Source organism: Pristis pectinata, chromosome 3 (assembly GCF_009764475.1).
Source record: "Pristis pectinata isolate sPriPec2 chromosome 3, sPriPec2.1.pri, whole genome shotgun sequence".
In the NCBI taxonomy this organism is placed as follows: Eukaryota; Metazoa; Chordata; class Chondrichthyes; order Rhinopristiformes; family Pristidae; genus Pristis; species Pristis pectinata.
The window spans coordinates 112,300,898-112,328,645 of record NC_067407.1 but is presented as its reverse complement, the minus strand read 5'-3'; the positions used below and the strand labels follow the sequence as shown (position 1 = coordinate 112,328,645).

Sequence of the window (27,748 nt, the reverse complement as noted above, 5' to 3'; positions counted from 1 at the left end):
GAAAACACACAAAACCATATTTCTGTTATCCACTCAAATATAGTATGTTCAGTCATGGAAATGTATTACACTCTGTTCCCATATTGCAAATTACATTTTGATTTCAAATTAACAAGTGAGCTATAGTAATGTTCTGCGATAGGATTGCAACTTACAATTTGTTATTGAGTCCTATTGTATTTGTTAGGACTACAACTATCAATTGTGCATTGCAACTTTTCCTGCAGCTTGCAATCCTATCACAGCTGGCAAAAAAAAGGTGGTGTTATTATAGTTAAGAGGGTAATCTCGGGCTAGAGAATGACAGTGATCAGAATGGCAAGCTAAGCAGGACAATGGCAGATGGAATTTATTCTTGACAAGTGTGAGGTGATGCATTCTGGGTGGGGGCTCAGATAAGGGTAGGACATACACCACAAATAGTAGAGCCCTAGGGAGTATTAAAGTTCAAAGGGACCTTAGTGTACAGGTACAAAGATCAGCACAGCCAGATAAAATGGCAAAAGCGACATACGGGATGCTTGCTTTCAATAGCTGGGGTATAAAGTTGTCTAGGCCACAGCTCAAATGTGCAGTTCTGGTCACCACACTACAGGAAGGATGTAATTGTAATGGAGAGGGTGCAGAGGAGATTCACCAGGATGTTGCCTGAGAAGAAGGTTTCAATTATGAAGAGAGCCTGCATCAGCTGGATTTGTTTTCTTTGGAACATTGAATACTAATCTGCATTTTTTGGCCTTTGATAACATCTTGTGAATATATAAATGACACCCAACTGTAGGGTGTCCATACATGACTTTCTCTTCTTTGAACACTATCAGTTGGTGTATCCATTCCTTCTCCAAGAAGGTTGTCCTCTATCATAATGGATAGCATCACACATTGGCCGTTATATAACACCAAACATTTCACTTGACTCAGCATTGGGAGAATTTCTCCTGAATGTTCCTTTAATTGGATTGTGCTGCTGAATGGTATACTGCTGAAATTGAGTTAATTACTGGCTCATAATAGAGCAATCCGCAGCAACATTCTTGCTTGTTGTTGATGAAAATCTGTGTCTTAAAATCTTGAATTGCCTTGTTTTCCTTTTGTCCATCTACAGCATGCACACTGTCTGCAGTAGTTTCTTTACCATTCGCATCAGCTACCATTCTGTAAAGTTTAATGTGAGCCTCTTGATTATTTTTTGTTTGATCCCTGATTTACAAACTGTTGCAATTTCATCCTTTTTTGGCATTTATAATGCTTGGCTGTTTTGAATTTATAAAGTTAGTCTACCATTGCATCTCACACAATTAAGTTGTGCGATCTGTTTAACCATATTTGTCTGCCCAGTAACTGTAACTATGTACAACAATGATAATGGGATGGATGATTCTCTTTCGTATTTACTGCTGCCGACTCGCTTGAGGTTGGTATCTGATGGACTTTCTTAAAAGTAAACTCACACAAAGTAATTTGAATTGAATCTTTTCATGAACGAATCCATAAAACATCTTCACTTTCAAAGCTCTGTTAACAAACTCTCCAAAGGTACAATGCAACAAAAGGTTTTTCAATGACATAACATGGAATCACTATCCATTGCAAAAATATAGTGTTCAAAACTTGTAGAGGTACAGGATTAAGGAGCTTCTTTAATTTTTTTTCAACCACCTCTGCAAAGGACACAAGGACTGCTTGATCAGATTGTGGTATGTCTTTTCCCTTGAATTTCCTTGCTGAGTATTTCTGCGATTACATTCAATTTTGATACTGTTGATCCTAATTTTTTTTCATGTGCTCAATATATGAATCATAAGATTCCAAATCCTGGTTGAAGACACCTACACTCCCAACGTAAGAAGTAGCAGCAACCATATTGAGATCTTGTTTGGGTAAAACTGATGGCATCAACTCACATGAAGTTTTACTGTCATGTTAGTGTCTGCTCAGTTTAATGCTCTCTGATTCATTAAGTTACCTTTAGCATCTTTTCTAGCATGAGTCCAATGCTGCTGAAACAATTGGGAGCTTTCTCATCCTGGTACACACACCTGAAGCTGCTCTGCTGACCGCTCTTCTCCGCAAAAATGGTGAAACCACACTATACCTCCACCCTGTGCAGAGCAAGGATGTGCCCATGCATGCTGGCATCTTCTCAGGGTGAGCCACCAGTATGCTCACCAATGTTGCCAGTATGCTTTCTTTATATCATGTTATTGTTGGTATCACGCTGCATCTACTTGTTCAGCTATTGGTTTATGCTTCCAGGAATGGCTGCTACTGCAGTTAGATGATTGAAGTCCCAACCTGCTGCTATTCTGCTGAAGCGCATGCTGACCTTCCTCCTGATATGCAATTATGCACTTCAATTTCTCAAATTTTCATCTTCATTCACCAATTTGTGTTGTCTTAGCAAGTATATTAGGTCATATATCAAGCAGTAGTGATTAATTTACAAACTATGTGCAGATAGAGTTTTCCAGCTGCCGTTAAAGACTGGTCTTAACATATTCCTATAGGTGCATGACATGACTGTTCCACAATCAAATACATTATATTCTGGATAAATTTGCATGTTAAAGAACTTTCAGAAAACATTTTAGAACATAGAACAGTACAGTATGGACCCTTCGTCCCATGATGTTGTGCCAACCTATATAAACCTACTCCATGATCAATCTAACCCTTCCCTCCTACCTACTACACAGCCCATAACCCTCCATTTTTCTTACATGCATGCGCCTACTTAAGAGTCTCTTAAATGTCCCTATTGTATCAGCCTCTACCACCACCCCCGGCAGTGCATTCCCAGCACCCATGACTCTCCGTGTAAAAAACCTACCGCTGACATCTCCCCTAAACTTTCCTCCTCCGACCTTAAATTGATGTCCTCTGGTATTGTCCATTGATGCCCTGGGGAAAAGGTGCTGGCTGTTCACTCTATCTATGCCCCTCATAATCTTATACATTATCAAGTCACCTCTCATCCTGTGTCACTCCAAAGAGAAAAGCCCCAGCTTACTCAGCCTTTCCTCGTAAGACATGTTCTCTAATCCAGGCAGCATCCTAGCAAATCTCCTCTGCACCCTCTCCAAACCTTCCACATCCTTCCTATAATGAGGTGACCAGAACTGAACACAATACTCTAAGCGTGGTCTGACCAGAGTTTTATACCGCTGCAACATTACTTCACAGCTCTTGAACTCATCCCTGACTAATGAAGGCCAGCACACCATATGCCTTCTTAACCACCCTATCAACTTGTGCTGCAACTTTGAGGGATCTATGGACTTGGGCCCCAAGATCCCTCTGTTCCCCCACACTGCTAAGAATCTTGCCATTGACCTTGTACTCTGCCTTCAAGTTCATTCTTCCAAAGTGTATCACTTCACACTTTTCCGGATTGAACTCTGTCTTCCACTTCTCCACCCAAATCTGCATTCTGTCTATATCCTGTTGTAACCTACAACAACCTTCTGCACTATCCACAACACCCAACCTTCGTGTCATCTGCAAACTTACTAACCTATCCCTCTACTCCTCATCCAGGTCATTTTAAGCCATGAAATGTCTGAGCTGTGGTTTGCTCTTTACTGATTCCAACCCCCCACCAGCCCCCCCAACTTTTTGCTTAATTGTCACTTCAGCTTTCAGCTCAGTGATGATATCCTGCCTTCAGGTCAAAAGTACAGTGTTCAAACCATAGTCGAGAACAAAGGTCTGGCTCAAATGCTCTATCAACATTCAGTGGGTTTGGGTGTCCTTCCCCAGGCCAGCATTCTGATAAATAACTGAGATGATAGATGGTGCTACAAATGAATTCAAGTGGAGATGGGGAAATGGAGTGATGACATCAGAGGGGAGTGGTGCTTTAAACTAATTAAGGTGGTGTGAGAAGATGTGAAAGGATAGATTCAGGACAGGATTCAAAAGTAGTCAGAGGAAAGTCAAGGCTACACAAAGGAGAATGATGGAGTAATACAAGTCAAGTGGGTTAGGAAGGGATAGAGAGCTTAACAGAGTTGCTAAGATGGAAAAATGTTAAATGTAAATGTAATAGCATTATATCTAAATGTGTAAAGCTTTCAGAATAAATTTAATGAATTAAGAACATATGGAAATTAAATGAATTTGATTGAATAACCATTACTAAACCAGGATTGGGAACTGAACATTTGAGGATATTTGACTTTTACTTTAATTCATTCATTTTCCAGGATATGAGCATAGCTGGCAAGGATGGCATTTATTGCCCATCACTGGAGGCCTTTGAAGGGATGCTGGCAAACTACCTGCAACTTAGATAAACAAAGGACTGCAGGTGCTGGAATCTAGATGAAAAACACTATGATGCTGAAGGAACTCAACAGGCCAGGCAGCATCCGTGGAGAAATGAAAAACACCATGATACTGGAGGAAGTCAGCAGGCCAGGTAGCATCTGAGGAAAGATCTATTTTTGAATCCTGTCCTGAATCTATCCTTTCACATCTTCTCACACCACCTTAATTAGTTTAAAGCCCCACTCCCCTCTGATGTCATCACTCCATTTCCCCATCTCCACTTGAATTCATTTGTAGCACCATCTATCACTTCGGTTATTTATCAGGATGCTGGCCTGGGGAAGGACACCCAAACCCACTGAATGTTGATAGAGCATTTGAGCCAGACCTTTGTTCTTTTCTCCATGGATGCTGCCTGGCCTGCTGAATTCCTCTAGCATCATTGTGCTTTTCATTTCTCCACTGATGCTGCCTGGCCTGCTGAGTTCCTCCAGCATTATAGTGTTTTTTTTTTACCTGCAACTTAGTAGCTTGCTTGGCCATTTCAGAGGGCATTTACAAGTAAACCACATGAGGTAGGTCTGGAATCCCCAGTAGGCCAGACTGGGCAAGGATAGTAGATATTTCTCCCTGAAGCATATTTGTGAACTGGATGGATTTTTATGAGAACCCTGCAGTTTATGGTTATCATTACTAAGTTGTTGATTTTCCAAATTCCAGATTATTAACTGAATTTAAATTCTGCAGTTGCCATAGTAAGGTCTTTGAACTCTCATGTCTGGATTGTTAGTCCAGGCCTCAGGACCACTAGTCTGATAATTTGACCACTATGTCACTAATGTACCCCTATCCTGATTAGATAATAACAGATGAGAAAAGAGTACAGGTGAAGGCTGAGAAATTTGTTCTTGCATTGGTGGCACTAAATGCACAATTTACCATGTGTGTCCTTTCAAATGAATCATGGGAAGTTCATATGCAACTATAGCAAATAATTAGAACATACAACAGTACAGCACAGGAACAGTCCCTTCAGCCCACGATATCTGTGCCAAACATGATGCCAATTTAAACTGCAAATGGTCTATACTCCTCCATTCCCTGCCTGTTCACGTGCCTCTCTAAATATCTCTTAGATGTTGCTATTGTATCTGCTTCTACCACCTATCCTGGGAATGCGTTCCAGGCACCTACCATGCTCTTTGTAAAAAAAAAAAAATTGCCTTGTAAATCTCCTTTAAACTTTCACCTCAAAGCTATGCCCTCTAATATTTGACATTTCCACTGTGGGAAAAAGACTCTGGCCATCTACACTATCTATACCTCTCACACTTTCAGACCTCTCAGCCTCTGATGCTCCAGAGAAAACAATGCAAGTTTGTCCAACCACTCCTAACACCTAACACTCTCTAATCCAGGCAACATTTGGTGAATCTCTTTTGCACCCTCTCCACATCCTCCCTGTAATGCAGTGACCAGAACTGCACACAATACTCCAAATGTAGCCTTACCAAAGTTTTATACAGCTGCAACGTGACTTTCCAAGTTCTATGGTCAGTGTCCTGATCAATGAAGACAAGCATACCATATGCCTTCTTTACCACCCTATCCATTTGTGTTGTCACTTTCAGGGAACTATGGACTTGCACCCCAAGGTCCTTCTATACATCAATGCTGCTAGGTACCTGCCATTTACTGTATACTTCCTTCTTACATCTGACCTCCCAAATTGCAACACCTCATACTTGTCCTGATTAAACTCTGTCATTTCTCAGCCCACACTTCCAGTTGGTCTATATCCTGCTGTATCCTTTGACAACTCAACCATTTTTTCTGTCATCTGCACACTTACTTATCAACCCACCCACATTTTCCTCCAAATCGTTTATATACATCACAAACAGCAGAGCCCCCAGCAATGATCCCTGCAGAACAGACCTTCAGTCAGAATAACCCCCCTCAACCACTACAATCTGTCTTCTATGGCCAAGCCAATTCTGAATCCAATCTACCAGCTCACCATGGATTCCATGTTCTTTAGTCTTTTGGATCAGCCTACCATCAGCAACTTGCTGAAAGTTTTACTAAAGTCCTTGTATACAACATCCACTGCCCTACCCTCATCAATCATCTTCATCTTTACAGAAGTCCTTGTATACAACATCTACTGCCCCACCTTCATCAATCATCTTCATCTTTACTAAAGTCTATGTAAACAACATCCACTGCTCTACCCTCATCAATTATCTTTGTTACCTCCTCAAAAAAGTCAATCAAATTTGTAAGACATGACCCCCTTGCAGTATTGTGTCCTGATGTGAGTAGATCCTATCCCTAACAATCTTCTCCAATAACTTCCCCACCATTGACATAAGGCTCACTGGCCTATAATTTCCTGGTTTGTCCCTTTCGCTCTTCTTAAACATGGGAAGAACATTCTCCAGTCCTCTGGGACCTTGTCTATGGTGAAGGAGGAGTCAAAGATCTCTGCCAAAGCCTCAGCAATCTCCTCTCTTGCCTCTCTCAATAACTTGGGTTGGATCCCATTAGGGCCTGAGGACATACACCTTAATGTTCTTCAGGAGACCCAGCACCACTTCCTTCTTGGAATCAAGTGAATCAATATTAGGAAAGCAAATTTATTGTAGTCTTTATTAGTAATGGATTAAACTGTACGTTAAGACCACCTACTGCAAGATTACTGACGAACAACTGTAGAAATAATTGAAAACCTACCTGCGGGCAAATTTGGATGTGATCTTGCTTATGATACCAGTTGAAGTTCCCCTTCGAGCTTGTGAAAGGGCGCCAGTATCATGTGACAGTGTTGGTGAAGCTGGTGGTCCATTGTATGCGGCAGTGTGGCGTTCCCGTAACTGGCCACCATGAAAAGTGCTTCGGCTAGAGCTACCTCGGGGGAAGCGAGTTCGATCTGGAGTTGTAGTGCTAATACTATGTGCAGAAGGGGAAGCAGCAGGTACCCTTTGGGCTGCAGTGCTGAATTAGGAAAGAAAATATGAGACCAGTAGTAATCCATTATGTGTTCCTAAAGGATTGTCTTTTGTAATTTGCAGTTTGATAACAAAAATGTTCAATTGCTTCAACATATTTTTTCCATACTTTTTATGGTATGCAAGCCTAAAACATGTGCTTTGGCTTTAAAAAATGTGCCTTAAATTTGTTCAAACAGACATTTGTTTTAACAATGAAATCTGATGGACTGTTAATTGGTCCATAAAGAACACTTATTAAACTAAGTATCTAATCTTTATTCCACATTTAAAGTTCATGCAAAGCCTCATCTATATTAATGTGGGAACTGAATAAAGAATAAATACTTGTTCCTTTAATCAATTTTTGTCACTCATTTACAATTGGTAATATCTGAGTACAAGTATTTTGTTACTTTGCAAATATCATGAACTTGAAATATTAACTCTTTTTCTCTCTCCACAGAATATGCCAGACCTAAGTATTTCTGTTTTATTTCTAGTTCTGCTTGTTCTGTTATGCACATAAGAACAGAGATATCAATACTTTAGTTGTTTAAGGATGCCAGAATGAAGATGCTACGAAGGAGAAACCGTATTAAATTATCAATTTTTGAAAAAAATTCTGATGCATAAAGATGTGATCCAATCTCAAAAGTAGTCAGCATATGGACATGAATTTGAATTTTATTCAGAACTGTACTACAAAGGGAGATTTTTTCTGTGCTTTTTTAACTTCAATTTGGAATAAAAGACTGTGAAAGCTATAAATCTCATTGCAATCATATCAATATATCAAAGCACTTGCAAATTCCATTGTATTTACAAAAGACAGACAATTTTCAGGCTGGATTTTTTAATCTGAATTCCAAAGTGCTGTACGTTTCTTGACTCAGTTTCTCATTTTACTCAAGTTTTCTATGTTTGGAATCTTGTAAATATTTACCTGGGTCGATAACCTTCACTACCATCTTCTATGGAAGGCAGAGTGACCTTAATTGGATGACCAGAAGCTGACATGGATTTCTGGTGTCGAGGACGTGCTGAAGGTACTCCAGAAGATCCTGCAGGACTTGCGATGGATGTGGAAGTACTGCTTGCACAAGCAGACATTTCAGTTAGGCTTATGGGTTAAGGCAAAAGAAAGATAGAAGCCAAAAATGTAACAGAAAATACCAGGGTGAAAAAAAGTGTTACTTTTTTTTAAGAAGGGTTCCTCATACAACCATGATGTACATACTACTCATGATTCCAATGTTGACCCTACACACTAGCAAAGAAAGGTAGACCAAGCGTCATTTGTTCAATATTCTACAGCATATATTCTAGCATAATATCAGGGACTGACATTTTAATTTTTTCTATACTCTGGAAGCAACCACATTTTTCTTACACTTGTACTTAAAGTGAGCCAATTAATCATATTATGCTTTTTAAAAAACCCTCATTAACTAGGTTTCTAACCATTACCTACAATGCTGTAAAACACAATGTAAAGGGTGGTGTTGAATGGAAATGGAGGCTGCTTCTGAACTGCTGCATTTACATAACCTCAACTGCTCTGCATCTCGAAAAGCATTAACAATTGATGTAAACATTCTTTCCTCTTTCATAATTCTCTGGATTAATTTTCATGGAGTCACACAGCACTTAGTCAGGGCCTCTGACCAACCATATCCACGCCGGCCATCAAATACCTATACTAATCCTGTTTATCAGAATTTGGTTTTAGCCTTCAATGCCTCAGCATTTCAAGTGCTTATCTAGAAACTGTTTAAAATGTTGAGAGACACTCTGCCTCCACCATCTACTCAGTCCCGATTCTAACCATATTCTGGGTGAAAGAATACCTCTTCAGGTCCCCTCTAAACCTCTTACCCACTACCTTAAACCTATGTCCTCTGGTCTTGAACACATATACTCTGGGGAAATGTTCCCTATCATCCACCTTACCTTTGCTCTTCATAATTCTGTACATCTCTATCAGCTCCTCAACTCTAAGGAAAACTAACTCAGCCTATCCAGTCTCTCTTCTTAACCGAAACATTTCATCCCTGGCAAGATCCTTGCTAATCTCTTCTGCACCCTCTCTAGTGCAATCAAGTTCTTCATTCAACATCTTTCTATCTAAACTACTACCCTGCCAAGTTACCTCAACTCTTCTTATTGCAAGTTTTGAAATTGAGCCCCCTATACTGAAGTTATTTATAATAGAAGACCCATGGTTCCATCATTGATTGCCAGGGGCCTAACTATTTACATTCCGATGGTTCAGGACACATTCATTCAACAGTACTCGTTCTCTCTCCTTTCAACAAATTCTTTACTATAATCCCACATTGACTTTAACTTTATCAGCAAGCTTGATATGTGGCATCACATCAAATGTCCACAGAAAATCCACAAACAAAACATCCACCATATTTCTTTTATGAAAAAGTAGTTATTCTCTCATTTAAAAAAAAGCTCTCTCAACATTAACTAATGTGCTGATTGTCCTGAATTAATTATCATTTACCTGTTCAAACCGTAGCTTTCTCCTTCTGTGAATCAGATGGCATTTCAGCCAGTCTCTCTCTTTTAAGCACATTAATGCACATCATTTACTAATGCAGATACTTAGTTATATTTGCAATGACATGCTCCATTTTGAAGACACTTAGCTGTGCATAATGCTCATTTCTTTCACATTAAAAATATACAACTCAACAAAATGAATTTTAATCTTCTTATCCTTCAGTATCACCATCACTGCAGCAAACATTTCGCATTGTACCATGCCATTATAAATCCCCAAGTTTAATTTCTGCTTCATTTTGTGGTAATTAATATGGATTTTAATCTTATTCTTATTTTATAGCTTAGTAAATATGTATTTTGCAAACAATATTATCTGAATACATTCATATATGCTGTCAAATACAGGAAGACTTAAAATTATAATAATATTAGAACCAGATTAATTCAAGAATGGAATTGACACATGCAACATTTAAACATTTAGTAACCAAACAAAAATGAGAATGAGATCAGTTTCATGGAACAAATATTGCCGGTATTTAGTCTCAGCACTTTCAACTGTAATATGTAAAAATGATGCTCTTGAATCTATAATCACATATTGCCAACATAAAGACAAAATGCAATCTTTATCTCATCAAACATGATTCCTTGTAAGACTTCTTTCTAGTTTAATATGTTACTCGCCATGTACATTCAAATAATGACCTCATTCAGATGAATATCTGTTTTTGTTTTTTGCACTCACTTGTTTTTGATGAACTCATACCTGCTATATTCATTATTATTTTCATTAGCTCCTAATGGTTGCTTACTCACCTGGTTTTGAGAAAATCGCTAAGACAATTGACAATATTGTTGTGTTATGGATTCTCACCTGCTGTCTTTTCCATTCTGCACAGCAGAATATCGATCGCCAGTGGACCGTTCACACACATAAGTGTTTCTTCTTGTCATACCAGGAACCATGTTGCTCTGATACAAGAAACGCATTATCTTCAGATTGGTACAGTTTTACAAAAATACTTCAAATTTTAGAATCCTATTCTTATAATTTCAAATATATTAGAAATATTATTAATTATATTGTACATAATAAATGTACTTAGAAATAAGTAATTAATATAACTTATGATAACAGACAAGCTTTATAATTTTATTTATAATTGTCAAGTTTGTTTGAAGATTGGTTCCTTTAATTCTTGTAAGATTTAGAATTCCATATTTATCAAAAGGGTCATCTGAAGGCTGTCTTTCATTCTACTTTAATTCTACATTACATCCATCTATAAGTTATGTTCCTGCAAATGTTAAACATCTGCTTAGAACTTTAATTATCCTTTTTTTGTTGATCTGATCCTGCGTTGTTCCCTTTATCACTTTGACTTATTAAAATTGGAATTGCAGTTAGATATCATAGTGAAAAGAATGAACTGGGCTTAGACTGAAGAAAATTTCCCATGTACACGTTTATTACTTTCAGTCTGTACACGAGTTTTGCTTCAGAACTATATGGTAAATGGTCTGGAAATATAGAGGTTAAGGTCCATTATCTGAGTATTGGATGTCAACTATGACAATCAGCGTCATCTTTTCAGATAATGTGAGACTAAGATTGAGAAGAGTAGAAAGCATTGTGTATGATAAAAGTCCCAAGGATTTCTCTTGATGGATGGCATCCCTACCATAAACATACAAGAACAGGAGGCAAGGAGGAACTTTGTGTCCATTTCACAACCAGTGCACAACTTCCCCATTGATACTGTAATGCAGGGCTGTGTGGAATAAAAAAAATCAAATCAAACATGCAGCTCTTTCAAATCAAATTGCTGCTTACACTGGGCCCAGTTGTGGATTTCTTCCTTTCAAGACCTGCAAGTGGACTTGCAGGGACATCTGCTTTGGAACCTACAGTGCTGCTACTTAATTTGCGAGCTATGTCTTTGTCCCACTCTTCCTTCTGTTCACTTTCTACACTGTTTGCTTGAGTTCGTTTGGTGTATGATACAGCAGGTGGGATTGATGGACCAGCTGTAAAACAGGAAAACATGGGAACAAGTCAGTTTAGCTGCACTTGTGTAAAATTCCAAGTATTCTCTTTTAGGCTGAATGTATTTTAAAGCACATGCAATTCAATATGGCTGGACAACTAATGGCATACAAGAATAGATAAATGAAGGGAGCAGTTAAGCAATGGAAGGTAAACACTACAGGAGCCAAGTTCACATGATTTCACTGTCTCACCTCAACTAAGAAAGTTACCATAAAAAAAAAACAGATGATGGGCAGATGAAAGCATTAAACAGCCACACTGCGATAATAGCATTTTATATTTAGTACCTTTACGAAGCCTGAAACTATCATAATTAACTAAAAATGTACTACTCAATTATCCCTGTAGAATTTCTGTTCTGACAAAGCTAACTCTCTTTGTTATTGTCATCTGATGCTTTGTGTATGAGTCAGAGGTACTTGTCAAAAACAAATTATTTATCTCAATATCAAAGTGGGATTCAATCATTTGTAATTTGTCAGAAATACGCAGGAGGCCAAAGACCAATGAAGAAAAATACCACACAAACAATAAGCTTTCACTGGAGTTATTATCCTTTATTTCACCCAAGAGCTGCTTAACTGCTCTCTATTGCCAACAGATGCTTTTATAATTTCATATTTTCAGGGTCAGATTTTTTTTTTGCTATTTATTTCTTTACCTTGTTATTTATTTACTTAACTTCTTATTCTTTCATATAAAAACTACAACACAACACACACGGGGCTTATTTAAGGGCTGGACTGATTTAGTCTTTATTCCTATTGAAGTGTATTAGTTTAGAATAACAATCATAAAATAAAAAACTCATTATAAATCAGGATACCCCATTTACTGATGTAATACTTCAGTTAGAATTTTCACTTAGAAGGATGATAGATATTAGATAACTGATGTAAGGATTAGTCTTTAATAAAAAAGTTAACCATCAGTTACACAAATCTGTGACAGATTTGAATCTATTTTAAGCTGTAATCAGGTGCTGTAATAGTTAAGGAACTGTGATAACAGCAAAAATATCTTTCATTAACTATGTACATTTTGTTAATCAGACTAAGCATCTGGTTGGTACTTTGTTAATCTACATTAATATGTCATGGAAAAGATTTCCTTAGAAACTGAAGGTTATAAAATTCCTCCAGCAGTTACAATAATCTCCTCCATCACCAAAAAATGTTTAAAACTTTCAAAGCACAAAACAGTAAGTAAGTAAGTCTTCAGCTACATTTAAAATAATAGATACAAAGAATAAATGAATGCTGGAAATTTGGTAAAAAAATATCCAAATAGGAGTCCACAACAGCAGACCAATCAACACCTGGGAAAATAAACCTTCAGGCTATTGTTTGAATGGTTCATTTTACCAGCACCTCCAATAGATGCTGAATGGTTTCTTGCGCATTTTCAGATTTCTATTTTTTTTTTAACTTGAAAACCTGATTTAAAAAATATCTTTTATCCCACAATATCTGTCACCCAAGGTAATCTTGTGTGCAAAACTAAATTCATTGAAATAATATAAATGATGATAAGAATTCTTATATATAATTTTTCCAATTTGTTTTTCTCTCTAACAACATAGATATAAGATATTTTAAAATTATGATATTTGATTTAAATTATTAGACAATTAAAAGGTCGTTCCCAAACAATTCTCCACTCTAAAAAAATAAAGTGTCTAGCAATAGAGAACGTAAATTTTCTAAACCACCATCTACAAATTTGCTTTTCAAGAATAAAATTTAGATTATGCATTATCAGATATGAACGAGAGGTTGAACAGCAACCCAATATTTGAACCAATTCAGGTTTTTAATCTGTTAGTGACATGGGTTAATAGAATATGTCCTGCTGAAAGAGCAATACTATTGTCCAAAAATGAATGCTGCACAGACAGTAATCATTAATTAAGTTTTATCAGACTGGAGTGATTCAATTAAAATTAGAAGTTCCACATCTGCAATCCAGCAGGGACTGATAGAATCCATCTGACTGATAGATAGTAAGGAATTATTTTGGAAAAACATTGAATGTCAGATTTTCACTGCAATATGCATGCACAAACAGAAACAAGGAACTTAGTCCATTAACAATCCTAAGATGCTCTGAAACAAGCAATTGGACCAAATTAAATTTTAAGAAGATGTGCGTTTGGTCCAGAACGGCACACTAAGGCACCGCACACTCAAAGTTGAAATGTGCCATGTTACTTTACGTGTTTGAATGTCATCCCCACCATGATCACTAAACCGTCGCTGTTTCTGATTCGCTGATATACTGCGCTGGACCTTCGAATGTGCAGGGGACTGCGTGGAGCTGTTGTTGAGATCACTATTGGGTCGAGACCTTTGACACAGGTTACTGCTGGATACAGATTCACTGCCTTCAAACTGAAAGTTTGAAAAAAAAAGTTTTTAAAATTATTTTTGAAACTTTAAATCTTTATCTATTTTTACTGTAGTAAGATAAAACTCTTCCCCACCAAGTTTTCACTGGTTCCAATATTCTGAGCCAATGTATCAAACAAGGTGATGAAAATATATTGTAACCTGGTTTTTCAGTGCTTGTAACACCTGCCTGTATCTGATATTAATAAATGTATCACTAATTACTGCATTGTATGAATTGTTGAGTTTTCAGAAATGAAGAGTTGTTCGCTGTACTCATGAATGGGAAAGAACTGCAGAACAATTTGTGCACATCAAGGTTACACAAACAGAAATGAGGTAAGTTACGAATCTATTTTAAAATATTTTTTCAAATGTATTTTCAATTGGCAACAAATATTGATTGAAGAATTCCCTTGCTTTTCCTCAAAAAATGGTTATGTGATCATTTATGACCTAAACAGTACCACTGCTTGTACTACATTGAAGGGTCATGTCTATTCTCCATCCCATTCCAACTACCTTCTATACAATTCCAACAAAACCCAGTATAAGTTTTAGGAATAGCCCCTTATCATCCCACTCAGCATTGCAACCTGCCAGACTCACTGAATTTAAAAATTTCAGTTAATTAGCTACTTCAGTCTTGTATCTCACACTTCCAACATTCTGGTTGTTTTCTTTCCTCTATTGCTCTCCTGGTATTTCAGACTTTATTGCAATGTGGTCTCCTCCACAACGGAGAAACCAAACACTGTTTGAATGACTACTTTGTGGAACAGCTGCTTTCAGTCCATAAGATGACCCCGTTTGCTGTTGCCTCCCACTCCCACTCTGACCTATCTGTTACAACGAGGTCCCAATGCAACCTTGGGGAACAGCAGCACCTCATCTTCTCTGTGGGCTCATTGCAGACTGCTGGACTCATTATTAGAATTCTCCAGCTTTAAGCAACTCATTCTCTCTTTCTGACTGTATCAGAACTGGCCATTTTGCCAGTCCTTCATCTGTGATTTTTCTCACTCCATTGGTACAGCCTGATTTGCTGGGTGCGCCCAGCAGTTTTTGTTTTTGTTTCAGATTTCCAGCATATACACTTTTTAAAAATTTTCATTCATCTCCTACTATTTATACCTTTCCATACATACTTTACCACCATCTTTCAGCCATCAATATATTATTCACTTGCATCATTCTTTCCTGGTCTCTACTCTATCACAGACCTTCCTTTTGCTCTCTCCATCTTTCCTGCTTCCCACCCATTCTATGCAAATTAAAACTTGTCTCATTTCTAACTCTTTCCTGTTCTGAAGGGTCAACAACCCGAAATGATAGCTCTCTTTCTCCATTCAGAAGTGCTTCCTGAACTGCTGAGTATTTCCAGCATTGTCTGTTATTATTTCAGATTTCCAGCAGCTGTATATTGTTCTTCTGGAGTTGTAGTCTAAACCCCTTACAATAAAGCAATGTACTATTTGTCATCCAATTGTGTTCTGTACCTGAAAGTTAAATTTCTACCTCTCATGACACAGCAGACAAAAATGCTACATACAAAAATATTGTTAGGCCAACCGGGAATCCAAATATGTTCTGTAGGCATACAAACAATAAAATGGAGGAATGAAGCCTATAAGGACAAAACTGGGAACCTGCACATGGATGTCAAGAATGGTGTCAAGATAGTACTTTGCATTGGCCTTCACCAGGGAAAAGGGTGCTTCTAAAGTAATAGTGAAGGAAACAACATTTGAGACACTGGATAATAAAAATTGGAAGCAATAAAGTATAGGAGGAAACCACAGAGATACTAATTATCACGCTTCAGTACTCTTTCAATACAGGATTAGTGTCAGAAGACCAGAGAGCAGCAAATGTTACTTCCTTGTTCAAAAAAAAGTAAGGATAAACCCAGTAATTATAGACATGTCAATTTAATCTCGGTGAGAAAGCTTTTCGAAACATTGGGGACAAGATTACTAGACACCTGGAGGAAAATGGATTACTTAAGACAAGTCAGCATGGATTTGTTAAGGGCAAATCATGTTTAACCAATTTAATAGAAGTTGTTGATGAGGTAATGGATATGGTTGATGAGGGCAGAGCAATCAACATAGTGTATGTGGACTTCCAGAAGGCTTTTGAGAAAGTATGACATAACAGGCTTATCAGTGAAGTTAAAGCATGTGGCAAAAAAAATGGATTTTGCTGGGATTGATTGAGTAACAGACAACAGTGTTCTGGTGAATAGTTGTTTTCTGGACTGAAGAAAGGTGAATAGTGGCATTCTCCAAAGAATGCTGTTGGGACCATTACCTTTTTGATCTATATTAATGACCTATAGTATGCAAGCCATAATTTCTACATTTGCAGATGACACAAAACTTGGCTTAGTTGTGAACTGTGAGAAGGATGGTGATAGATTACAGAAAGCTATAAACAAACTGGTAGAATTAACAGATGTGTAGGACATCAAGGTTAATGTGGAAAAAAGTGAGGAGTTGCATTTTAATAGAAAGAATGAAGGAGACTGTTCTAAAAGGAGTGCAGGAGCAAAGACCTGGGCACCAATTATGGATAGTGGTAGGACAGTTAAACAAAGCAGTTAATAGGGCATACACAATTTTGGGCTTTATTAACAGAGGCATTAAATATAAAAGCAGGGAAGTCATGCTGAACCTTGACAATCATTGGTCCAGCCTGAACTTAAGCATTGTATTCAATTCTGACAGCTGCATTGTAGGAAGGATGTGAGAGGTTAGAGGGGGTTGGGTGCAGAAAAGATTTACTAGAATGATTCCTGGGATCAGATTAGAGGGTCTGGATGTTTTAATTAGAAGGCTGAGGGCAAATTTGACAGTACAGGCCGTCCCCAGATAACAAACATGTTCTGTTCTTTTTGAACTTAAGTCGGAAAATGTACAAAAATCACTTAAGGTAACCAACACCTCCACAGTATTGTAATGAATGGCATCAAAAGCACATAAGATGATGAGAAAGAATAATTACTGAAAGTGGAGAGGGGAAACTAATTTGCTGATTGTAGAACAATGTGTGTATGTATGTCAGACTTTTGAATTTAATAATATTATTGGAGCTCATCTGAAAGTAGGGGGTGCCCAAAAGGAAGAAGTTTGTAACCCAGGGATGGCTTTTCCAATCTGTCTGTATAGCTACATCCCTAAATGCTAGGCAACATCTGGTGAATCTTGTCTGTGCTCTCTCTATTGCTACCACAATCCTTCCTGTAGTGTGACAACCAGAACTGTACACAATACTCCAAATGTGGTTTAACTAGTGTTTTGCATAGCTGCAACATGATATTCCAACTCCTTGGCCTACAGTCAATGCCTTGGTCTACGAAGGTATGCATACCAAATGCTTTCTTCATTACCCTATTCACCCCTGTTTGCCATGTGGAGAGAGAGAGATGAATTTGCACCTTGCTCTCTCTGTACATTAATGCTCCTAAGGTCTCTGCCATTTACTTTATATGTCCTACCAGAATTTGATTTCCCAAAGTGCAATTACCTCACATTTGCCTGGATTAAATTCCATTTGCCGCCAATCCACCCAACTTTCCAGCTGATCTACATCCCACTGTATCCTTAGACAACCTTCTTCACTAACTCTGATTCCACAAGTTTTTGTGTCATCTGCAAACCTACTAATCAGACTACCTACATTCTCATCACATAAATAAATAAATAGACAAATGTGTGTGTGTGTGTGTCTATATATATATATATATATCATATACATACAAACATATATACATACATATATATATATAAAAATAAAATCAACAAAGGTCCCAGCACCGATCCCTGCAGAACACAACTTGTTAACAAACTTCCGGTCTGAAAAATACCAATCTACCACTACTCTCTGCCTATCACCAAGCCAATTTTGGATCCAGTTCACCAACAGGCCTTGGATCCATTGTGTCTTAACCTTTGAGACCAACCTACCATGTGGGACCTTGTCAAAAGCCTTACTAAAATCTATATAAATCATGTCTACTGCTCTGTCTTCACCAATTTTCTTAGTTACCTCTTCAAAAAATCTCAGTCAGATTTGTGAGACATGATCTCCTCTGCACACGCCTGAAGTCCCACACCACCAGGTTCAAGAACAGCTACTTCCCTTCAACCATTTGGTTCTTGAACCAACTGGCAAAACACTAAGCACTACAGTTCAGTAACACTATGACCACTTTGATCACTTTGCACTAAAATGGACTTCGTTTTTTTTTTTGTTCTAATTGTGTTCTTTCTTGTAAAAATTTATGTTTAATTTATGTTTTACTTGTGAATGCTGCTCATATGATGCTATGTGCCTGTGATGCTGCTGTGCATACATGTATTTGGACATATGACAATAAACTTTGACAAAACCATGCTGACTCCTTTTAATCAATCCCTACCTTTTCAAGTGAGCATAAATCCTGTCTCTCAGAATCTTCTTCAACACATCCCTCACAGTGATGCAAGGCTCACTTTTTGAACAAGGAGACAGATTAGCTATTCCTTCAGTAATGAAGATGTGGTATTACCTCGATCTCCTTCAAGGTGCAAAATTCTCTGGCAAGGCCCCCAGCAATCTCTTGCCTTAATTCCCTTAGCATCCTGGGATAGATCCTGTCAGGCCCTGGGATTTATCTACCCTCATGTGTACCAATAGAGACATGCTCCAGAATATCAGCATACCCTTCCTTTAATTCTCCAGTCTCCACATCATTCTCCCTGGTGAATACCAATGAAAAGTATTCATTTAGGACACCACTCATGTCCCCTGGTTCCACACATAGATTACGATTTTGGTCCCTGAGAGGCTCTATTCCTTCCTCAACTACCCTCTTGCTTTTAATATACTTATAAAAGGTTTTAGGATTCTCCTTAATCCCACTTGTCAGTCATTTCATGGCCCCTTTTTGCCCTCCTAATTTTTTTTTCTGATGCTCTCTCCTAAATCCCCGATAAACCTCACTTAAAAGTCCGGAGTGGTACAGATAATAGTCAGAAGAGTGAATGGAATGTTGGCCTTTGTATCTAGAAAATAGATACAAGGAGGTGGAGGTAATGCCATATCTGTGAGAAGGGTACATTGGGGTAAGAACTTCAGTGTAGATTTATCAGAATGAGATCTGGACTCAAGGATTAAAGGACAAGAGATTAAATAAACAATGGTTGCATTCCATGCAAATTGGAAGCTTAAAGGGTGATCTCATGAAAAATCTCAAAAATTATTAGAAATTCTTCTGGTTAGCAAGTCTACCACCAAGGGTATATAGTTTAAAGTTAGAGCCAGGTCCTTTCAGTAGTGAAAGTTAAGAGACATTTCTATAGCAATTGGCTCTAGGGCAAATGTTAATTTTAAATCCAAGAATGAAAGATAATTATTAACCAAGAATACTGAGGCATGTGGGTGAAAGTTAATGTATGGAATTAGGCTACATAGCATACATGATTTTATTGAATGGCGGAACAAACCTGAACTCCTTTCTTATGTTTTAGGATGAAGCATAATTTCCTCAGCCTAAGTATTTTCAAGCTGTCAATGATGCCTATTTTTTTTGATGTGTTGTAGAGCAAGGGGGGCATACTTACAGGTCAAAGAAGATAAAATATTGCTTTGCAAGAGAGGTTTCAGAGTCTAGTGGAGTGTTAAGATACTGATCAAGGTAATGATGCACAAGGGATAAAAGAATGCAGCAGCCATTTCAATAGGGAAATCTCTGTTGTCCTGTCAAGGGCAGCAATGGAGAAACTATCTACATGTGTATGCACGCATCTCAACAATCTTCATACAGCTGAACTATTCTGGTTTCTGAATAAATTAATATGAAGCTTACCTCTGGAGGTTTCCTGCCTAATAATAGATAACAGGCCATGACATCATCATATTTCTGTCCCACAAGGGATTGAGTAATTTCTTCTCTTGGGAAACCCATAGTGATCATTGTTTCTGTGAATATTAAAGCAAAAAATTACAATGTAGAACAATGTTTGTCTGAATAAATACTTTCAATGAAATATTCTCATCATAACCACATTGTTTGCAGCAAATTAATTCCCTGGGCTCTGTCTTAGCCGTAGGAAATCTTAAAAACACTAAACAAATGAATAATAAGACTTTTTTCCTCATTCTCAATGTGTTTATAATAGAAAGGGTGAATATAAACCACGTATAGATATTTATATAATTGTAATGTTCTTCAGAGTATCAGCAATCAAGCCCCATCATTCATGCAACATTAAATGACATACCTATTCTCTTGGGATCATTGTAGTCAGGTTCTGGTTCACCGTATGGTTTTAATTCCTCCTCCTCAAAACCAACATTCATCCATCGATCCTTCATAATTTGCTGTTTAAAGAACTCAACATTTAAATAACTTTGCCATCGGGCATGTAAAGTTTCAAATATGGTATAAATAATTTTTAGAGTAAAGGTGGAAAAATAGGTAATGATTGCATTAAGCATTAACAAAAGTGCAGGATTCAGAAATTCTTTCTTACTTCCAAACTGCCTCGTTTGGCAGGATTTAATACCAGAAGCTTTTTGAGCAAGTTTTCACAGTCAGTTGACATATAGAAAGGAATACGGTATTTTCCTCGCAACACCCTTTCCCTTAATTCCTGGAGGGAGGGAACAAATAGGGGAAATCATGGCATTTACACTGCACAGAGTCAAGACACTCAAATGTTCAGTTCAAAAAAGCATTCAATTTAAGGCAACAAGAATTGAAGAGACTAAAAGAAAACACATACATCCTCTTGTTGTGCGTTCTTTTAGGTTGAGGGGGTGGGGAGAGGATAAAGGTGTATTAAATGCCAAAACCTCGTTCAGTAACCTGTTTATCCTCCAATGAGGCACAAAGCCAAAACAGTTCTGTCACACCACAAATTTACTCAGTCAAGCACCCCTACTCACATGGCCTTAGTCACACAACAGAAGGGACAAATAAGAATTTATTTGGAAAAGGAGAGATGGCGGAGAGTTGAAAATTGAATATGGTTGGTGGGTTGACTGATGTGGAGTGGCTCAAGAAATAGGAGCGAGGTCATGCAGCGCTTTGCACCTACTGCCCTATTCAGTATCATGGCTGATCCTTAAGCTCAATACTTTCTGTCTGATCACACTATCTCTTGATTTCCTTTGTGTCTAAACATCTATTGACTGTCTTGAATACATTCAATAGCCAAGCATCCATGGGCTCCTGGGATGGAGAATTTCTCATAACTTTCTGAATGAAGAAATTTCTCTTTATCTTGGTCCTAAATGGCCAACTTCTTGTTCTGAGATAATGCTCCCTAGTTCTAGACTCTCAACACCTATCCTGTTAATCACTCTCAGAATTTTATCCTTCAATGTGATTCTCTCTCATTCTTCTGAACTCAAGTGAACATAGCTCAGTCCTTCTCAGTCTACTTTTTATTACTGCCTCCAAGACACGTTAGATTCTTTCTTAGGTATGAAAGCTGAAACTGGACACCTTATTCCAGGTGTGGTTTCATCAAAGAAGTGGACAATGCAGCAAGGTTTCCTTACACTTGTAAATTGGCAACACCACATGCAACAAAGGCCAATAAACCACCTGCCTGCTTAATTACTTCCACATCAATAAATTGCTTTTGTGTTACATGTACAACTTCACTCCAATTACCCTTTGCACCAATATTAATATTTACTCATCATGTATAGAGAATTCTTGTTTCTCTTTATTTCCAATCAAAGTAATTAATCTCAGATTTCCCCACAGCATTCTACATCTAACTCCTTCATTTTTACTACTTCTGTTCACATCTTTTTTTATACTCTTTGAACCCTCCTCACAGATTAGTTTCTCAGTCCTGTTGAAACTATGAGCCCCAGTGTTGATCACTGCGGCACTCCATAATAACAAGCCAGCCAGCCAACATGTAAATTTCATATTTATTTGTACTCTGTTTCTTATCCTTTAAAGAAACCTCGATGCATGTTGATCTATTATCCTAAATGCTGCAATCTCATATTCAGAATTAACTTTTCATGACATATTATACTGAACTCCTCTAATCCTAGTAAACTATGTCTACTTCTTTTCCTTCCATTATAGCTATAATAAAAGGTTTGGATTTCACAAAACGATTTACTTGTCATAACACTGTGCTCACTGGCTGAACATAATTTTCAAAGTACCCAGTTATACTTTAGTAATGGATTCCAGCACTTTCCCAATGATTGGAGAAGATCCTTCTTCATAAGTGTTTGTTAAAAATAATGACTGAACTCATTCCTTTACCTTTACCAATTTTATTGGTAAACTCAATCTTCTTGAAACGACAAGAACCTTGGAATACTTAGTTCCCAACCCCGCACACCAGGCTTCTGATTTAGCTAGTGGATACAACCCAAAAGGGAGATCACCAGTCATAGGAAGAGCTGATCATGAGAGTGTGGAGCTAGAGATAGGGGCTAGGATTGGGGTTCAGCCAAGAAAGAAGTTCAGCCAGTGAGGGAGATAGCAAGGGATTATGGCTTGAGAGAAAGGAACAAGAGATCAGAGCTTGGGTGCAGTGGGACTAAAGAACAGGACTGGGGCAATGTTGAGAGAGTCACAATTGGGATGGTGGGAGTTTGAAGTCACTGATCATAGGATTAATGAAACTAAATGATCAGACCTCCAAGCACAGGAAAGGGAGAAAAAGAGAGGTTTATAAATGCAAATGACCTCCCAGGGAAGGAAGGGAGTGAAAGAAGGTGTGATCGACTGCTGGCTGTCATAAGTCTTCCTTCAGGGTCTATGGAACATTCATATTCCTCCTGACCAATGCCCAAGACATTTATGCCATTGGGCCAGTTTCTCCCCCATTTTCACTGCTGGATTTTCCTAAGTCTTGGTAAATTGTGCAATAATGTTAAATAAAAATCAGACTCCCAAAGGTACTTGTGGTGCCTGATTTTATTAAAGTGAAGAAATGTAACACCTCTCCACAGCACATCACTTACATCCCTCTGAAGCAGTGGTATTGCAAGCTGGAGACTCAGTCCTCAGTATTACATTTGAACTTTCTCATATGGAGAATTGAGCATGGTGGGGCTGTGGTGATGGGCTTTAGTTTCAAGGTCAATCACTCAAGTGAAACAACAAGCTTGTGGTTGCCATGCAAGCTCTATAAATTTTATGCTCTAAAAGACATTTTACAAGAACACTTTCTATACTGTTGCCAATTAAAAAAAATGCCAAATCAATAAATTTTAAACACTATTGGACTCAAAATCAATGACTCTTTTTTATGATTTTCTACTCAGCAAGTATCTGAAGAACAAAGATCATTGCCAAACTAGGAAGCAAAATCACCTCAAGTAAAAATATTGACAATACAACTTAAATACAAGTTAACCAGCTAATCTTGCTACAAAATGTGATGTTTTACCATTATAAAAAGTGAACATCATAAGCTTGTTTGAAGTGCCAAGAGCAGATATGGTGTATCCACTTGAGAATTATAGCAAAATGATAGGACAGCAATATGCGACAGTCATCAAGTAATCAAATAGCCAATTCAAAGAAATTTTACCCAAAGAGCAGCAAGAACATTGGAAATTGCCACCGAATGAAAATAGTTGAGGTGACTTAAGAGGAACCTGGACAAACGTGTGAAGCAATAAAGAAGAGGGCTATCCTAATAGAATAAAAAGAGGAAGGATGGGAGCTCAAATGGAGCTGAAATACCAGTATGGCTGATTGTGTTGTATATCTGGATTGAATTAAAAAAAGATCATTTGCATTGTAGGTTATATACAATTCAAGGTAAAAGACAAAAAGGAAAGACACAGTCTTTAAAAAAGATTACCTTTAAATTCTGGCCATCAAAGGGTAAAGATCCACTAACTAATGTGTAAAGGATGACGCCGAGACTCCAAACGTCCACCTCTGGGCCATCATATTTCTTTCCTTGGAAAAGCTCTGGAGCTGCATACGGTGGACTTCCACAAAATGTGTCTAATTTGCTACCGATTGTAAATTCATTACTAAAGCCAAAATCTGCGATTTTTATATTCATATCTGCATCAAGCAGCAAATTTTCTGCCTGAAAAAGGAAACATCAAATGTTTACTTTTGTCAATTCTTACAAATTACCAATTAACTGATGAATGAACAAAACCTTAAATCAAAGCAGTTGCAAGTACATAAAATAGAATCACATAATTCCTTTTGGTTTCAGGTACCTTGAGATCTCTATGTACAATACACTTCTGATGACAGTATTCTACCGATGAAACAATCTGAAACATAAAAATCAGAACAATTCAGAAATATTTCCACACATATATGCTACAGTATCATTTCATTGAGACTGCAGCATTACATTACCTTAAATATCAAAATTAGTGACACATCTGAAAGAGTCATAACACTAACATAGGTTCATCCTCCAGGTAAAGAAAATGCAGAGAAAAAATGACTATGAAAGGGGAAGGATGTAAAGTAGAATGCATATGTTGAATTTAAGTCAAAAGAATGATATCATTTGTTTATAAGGTACAACAGAAAAAAAATGTACACATCAGTTCTTAGCTCTTTAAAAGAAAGTTTTAATTTCATGTTGAGTATGTGCCAAAACCAAAAGATTGAGCAAACTTGAATTCATGATTAGCTTTTAGCTGATGAATTAAAACAAATTGTTTGTTCTATCACATATGCAAAGTGATGTTAGGCGTGGGAACTACTTCAACATAAAAATGGCACCAAATGCATTTTTGGTTGCATCTAAATTTTGAAGGGTTCCACAAAGCCCTGCTGGCACAACTGCAATTTATAATATTGTCAGATGCATTTTATATGCATATCTTCAAATGATGCATTTTGGGGTTCTTCTAAGGATAGCACAAACACAATGAATGATAGGGCCATAGGGAGTATTGAGGAACAGAGGGACCTTGATGTATAAGTCTAAAGATCCCTGAAAGTGGTAGCACAGATAGGTAGGGTGGTGAAGAAGGCATATGGGATGGAGGGATAGAGCACAAGTGCAGGGAGGTATAACTTTATAATATTGATTAGGCCACAACTGGAATACGGGATGCAGTTTTGGTCACCACATGACTGCACTAGCAAGGATGCAGAGAAGACTCTGTCTGGGCTGGAATGTTTTAGTTACTGGATAGACTGGGTTTATTTTCCATAGGGCAGAAGATGCTGAGGGGGGACCTGACGGAGTATACAAGGTTATGAGAAGCATAGATAGATCAGATAATAAAATTTTTTTCCCATTGACAGGTGTCTAAGACCAGAGGAAATATATTCTTTCTCTGAAGGGAGTTCAGTGAAGGTTCAGAAGACTGATTCTTGGGATGGCAGGACAGATGTATGATGAGAGATTGGGTCAATTAGGCTTATATTGTCCAGAGTTCAGAAGAATGAGTGCGGATCTCTTAAAAAAAAACAAACAGAATTCTAACAGACCAGGAGATGCACTCTAAGGATAAGGTGTAAGCCATTTTGGACTGAGATTAGGAGTATTTTCTTTTCTCAGAGGGTGTAAACCATGGACTTCTCTACCACAGAAAGCAGTTGAAGCCAAATCATTAAAAATGTACAAGAATAAGTTAGATACTTTTTTCTAGGGTTAGGGATATCATAGGAAACAGGGAGAAAGCTGGAAAAAGGTACTGAATTTGGATGATCAACCGTGATCAACTGAATGATGGAGCAGGATCAAAGGGCTGGATTGACCTCCTATTTTATAGTTTTCTTTGTTTGTTTGCAAAAGATCCCAGAGTAAATATTAAATATGCAGCTCTGCTGAAAAACTTTGTATGTGGCGTCTCTTAATGTCCTTTAATCTAAATACTTCATAGCCAATGAATTTGGCGATTTTTTATGTGTTGCTTTGTGATAAAGCACATGGATATTGATACACAGATGTCAAAAACGACAATGAATGGCCAGTTAATTTATTCTGATTTTAATGATGAAGCAACATTACTTTACGTTCACCCCCTTTCACAGACCTTCAGAAAGTACTAAAACATCTGTTGTAAATAATGTAACAGGGGATGATAAAATCTGAGTTTAGCAGGTTGTCTTAAAGCTGGAGAAGTCTCCAAGGACCACATGCCCTACTCTTGCTCCCACTTATGTTCAAACAATGCAGTGCACATACACTTTGCCTCTGAAGTACCAGCCTAAATTAGATACTTGAATCTACAACTTAAAAGATTATAGTGCTCCCACAAAGCCAAGCTGCAACACACAACTGCAGTTTTGTAAAATTAATTTTTCTGTTCTTATGTATAATGTTTGATTGATAGTTATATTCTTTACATTATCTGTTCATCTAAATATAACATAATGAATCTATGACAATTCTAGTAATAAAATTGAGGATAATTCCAAATGACCTTGGGGCTTTACTTCTAAACTTCTGCAAACCCTATTTGATCTAAACCTTTATTGTTTCAGTGAACGTCTATTATGGCTTTCATCCTTCTCCAAAGTTTCAATCCCCTTTTTAATAACAGAACATCCAGCCAGTTTTCCAGTTACTGCTTAATCACTCTTGCACTAATTCATCATTACCTTTCATATATAAATACAATTCTTTGTTGATTCACTGCTCCACATAAAATTAATTGGTGGCAAAGGCTGAAGATAATGATTTTTGTCTTCCCCATGCTTAATGTGTTGCTCTCGCAGACTGAATGGTAACAGTCTGACAACACAGTGGAGGTAATAAAAGAGTTACAGCTAGGTGGTATCATGCATGCATGGAAATGTACCACACTTCTGTGGATGGTGTCTTCAAGATGAGGAAGAGGAGGTAACTACAGAGAGATTCCTGCACTATTAACAACACTGACATCTTGCTTACCAGTATGTTTCACAGGACCATAGTGAATTAAAATTGGCACTGAACCACACAAATATTATGGTAAAAGCCCAAAGTTTAGTCACATTTTTATGCATTAAGTTACGTCTTAAAGGAGGAAAAAGAGTAGTACGGAGGTTTTGGGAAGAAATCTATGTACGGTATCGTATGGATTCAGGAAGAGATCCACTAAATTGGGAAAGTAAGTATGGAATGAAGTAAGGACTATGTGAGGGAGCTGAGAAATTGAAGAAGGGACTGGAGGAGGATCTGGTGCATAAAGACAAAGACTACAATGAAGAGGCAGAAGAGAGATAATGTTTCACAAAGGATGTCATGTGTGATTTTTGTTGGAACCATTTCAGCAGACCTAGAATTGCAAGATGGCCATTGTTTTGGAAGTTGGAAATGCACAAGAATGTTGAATAGTAAAGTTGAAGATGAACTAATTGCTGGCAAGGATTGAGGGGTTGAGAATGGATCAATCCCTCAGCTTTTGCACCTTTCTGCTGTTTCATTCCTATCTCACACCTTTCCAAACACAGCTTGTCCACAGGACTCATCTCCAGTTCCCTTAACCCTATTCCCACAAAACACCCCACCACAAATTCCCTTTATGGCTCCCACGTTAGCTGATTTTATTAACATTTCTGTCCAGTCACTTTGAATCCC

General features: G+C 37.7%; 1 protein-coding gene across 2 annotated transcripts in view; it reads right to left on the bottom strand.

Annotated features, from left to right (window-relative positions):
- The window catches only part of mark1 (MAP/microtubule affinity-regulating kinase 1), a 145,855-nt gene that overhangs the window by 9,025 nt on the left and 109,082 nt on the right, over positions 1-27,748 (bottom strand). The window contains exons 8-17 of one of the 2 annotated variants that reach the window (XM_052012057.1): positions 24,435-24,491; positions 24,059-24,295; positions 20,738-20,857; positions 20,486-20,585; positions 20,071-20,183; positions 14,069-14,222; positions 11,617-11,810; positions 10,657-10,754; positions 8,206-8,352; positions 7,006-7,266 (exon numbers count right to left, since the gene is read on the bottom strand). In XM_052012057.1, the coding sequence (XP_051868017.1) occupies positions 7,006-7,266; positions 8,206-8,352; positions 10,657-10,754; positions 11,617-11,810; positions 14,069-14,222; positions 20,071-20,183; positions 20,486-20,585; positions 20,738-20,857; positions 24,059-24,295; positions 24,435-24,491 (1,481 nt within the window). Of the gene's footprint in view, positions 1-7,005; positions 7,267-8,205; positions 8,383-10,656; positions 10,755-11,616; positions 11,811-14,068; positions 14,223-20,070; positions 20,184-20,485; positions 20,586-20,737; positions 20,858-24,058; positions 24,296-24,434; positions 24,492-27,748 lie in introns of both variants that reach the window. The other variant, XM_052012056.1, reaches the window with a different exon arrangement.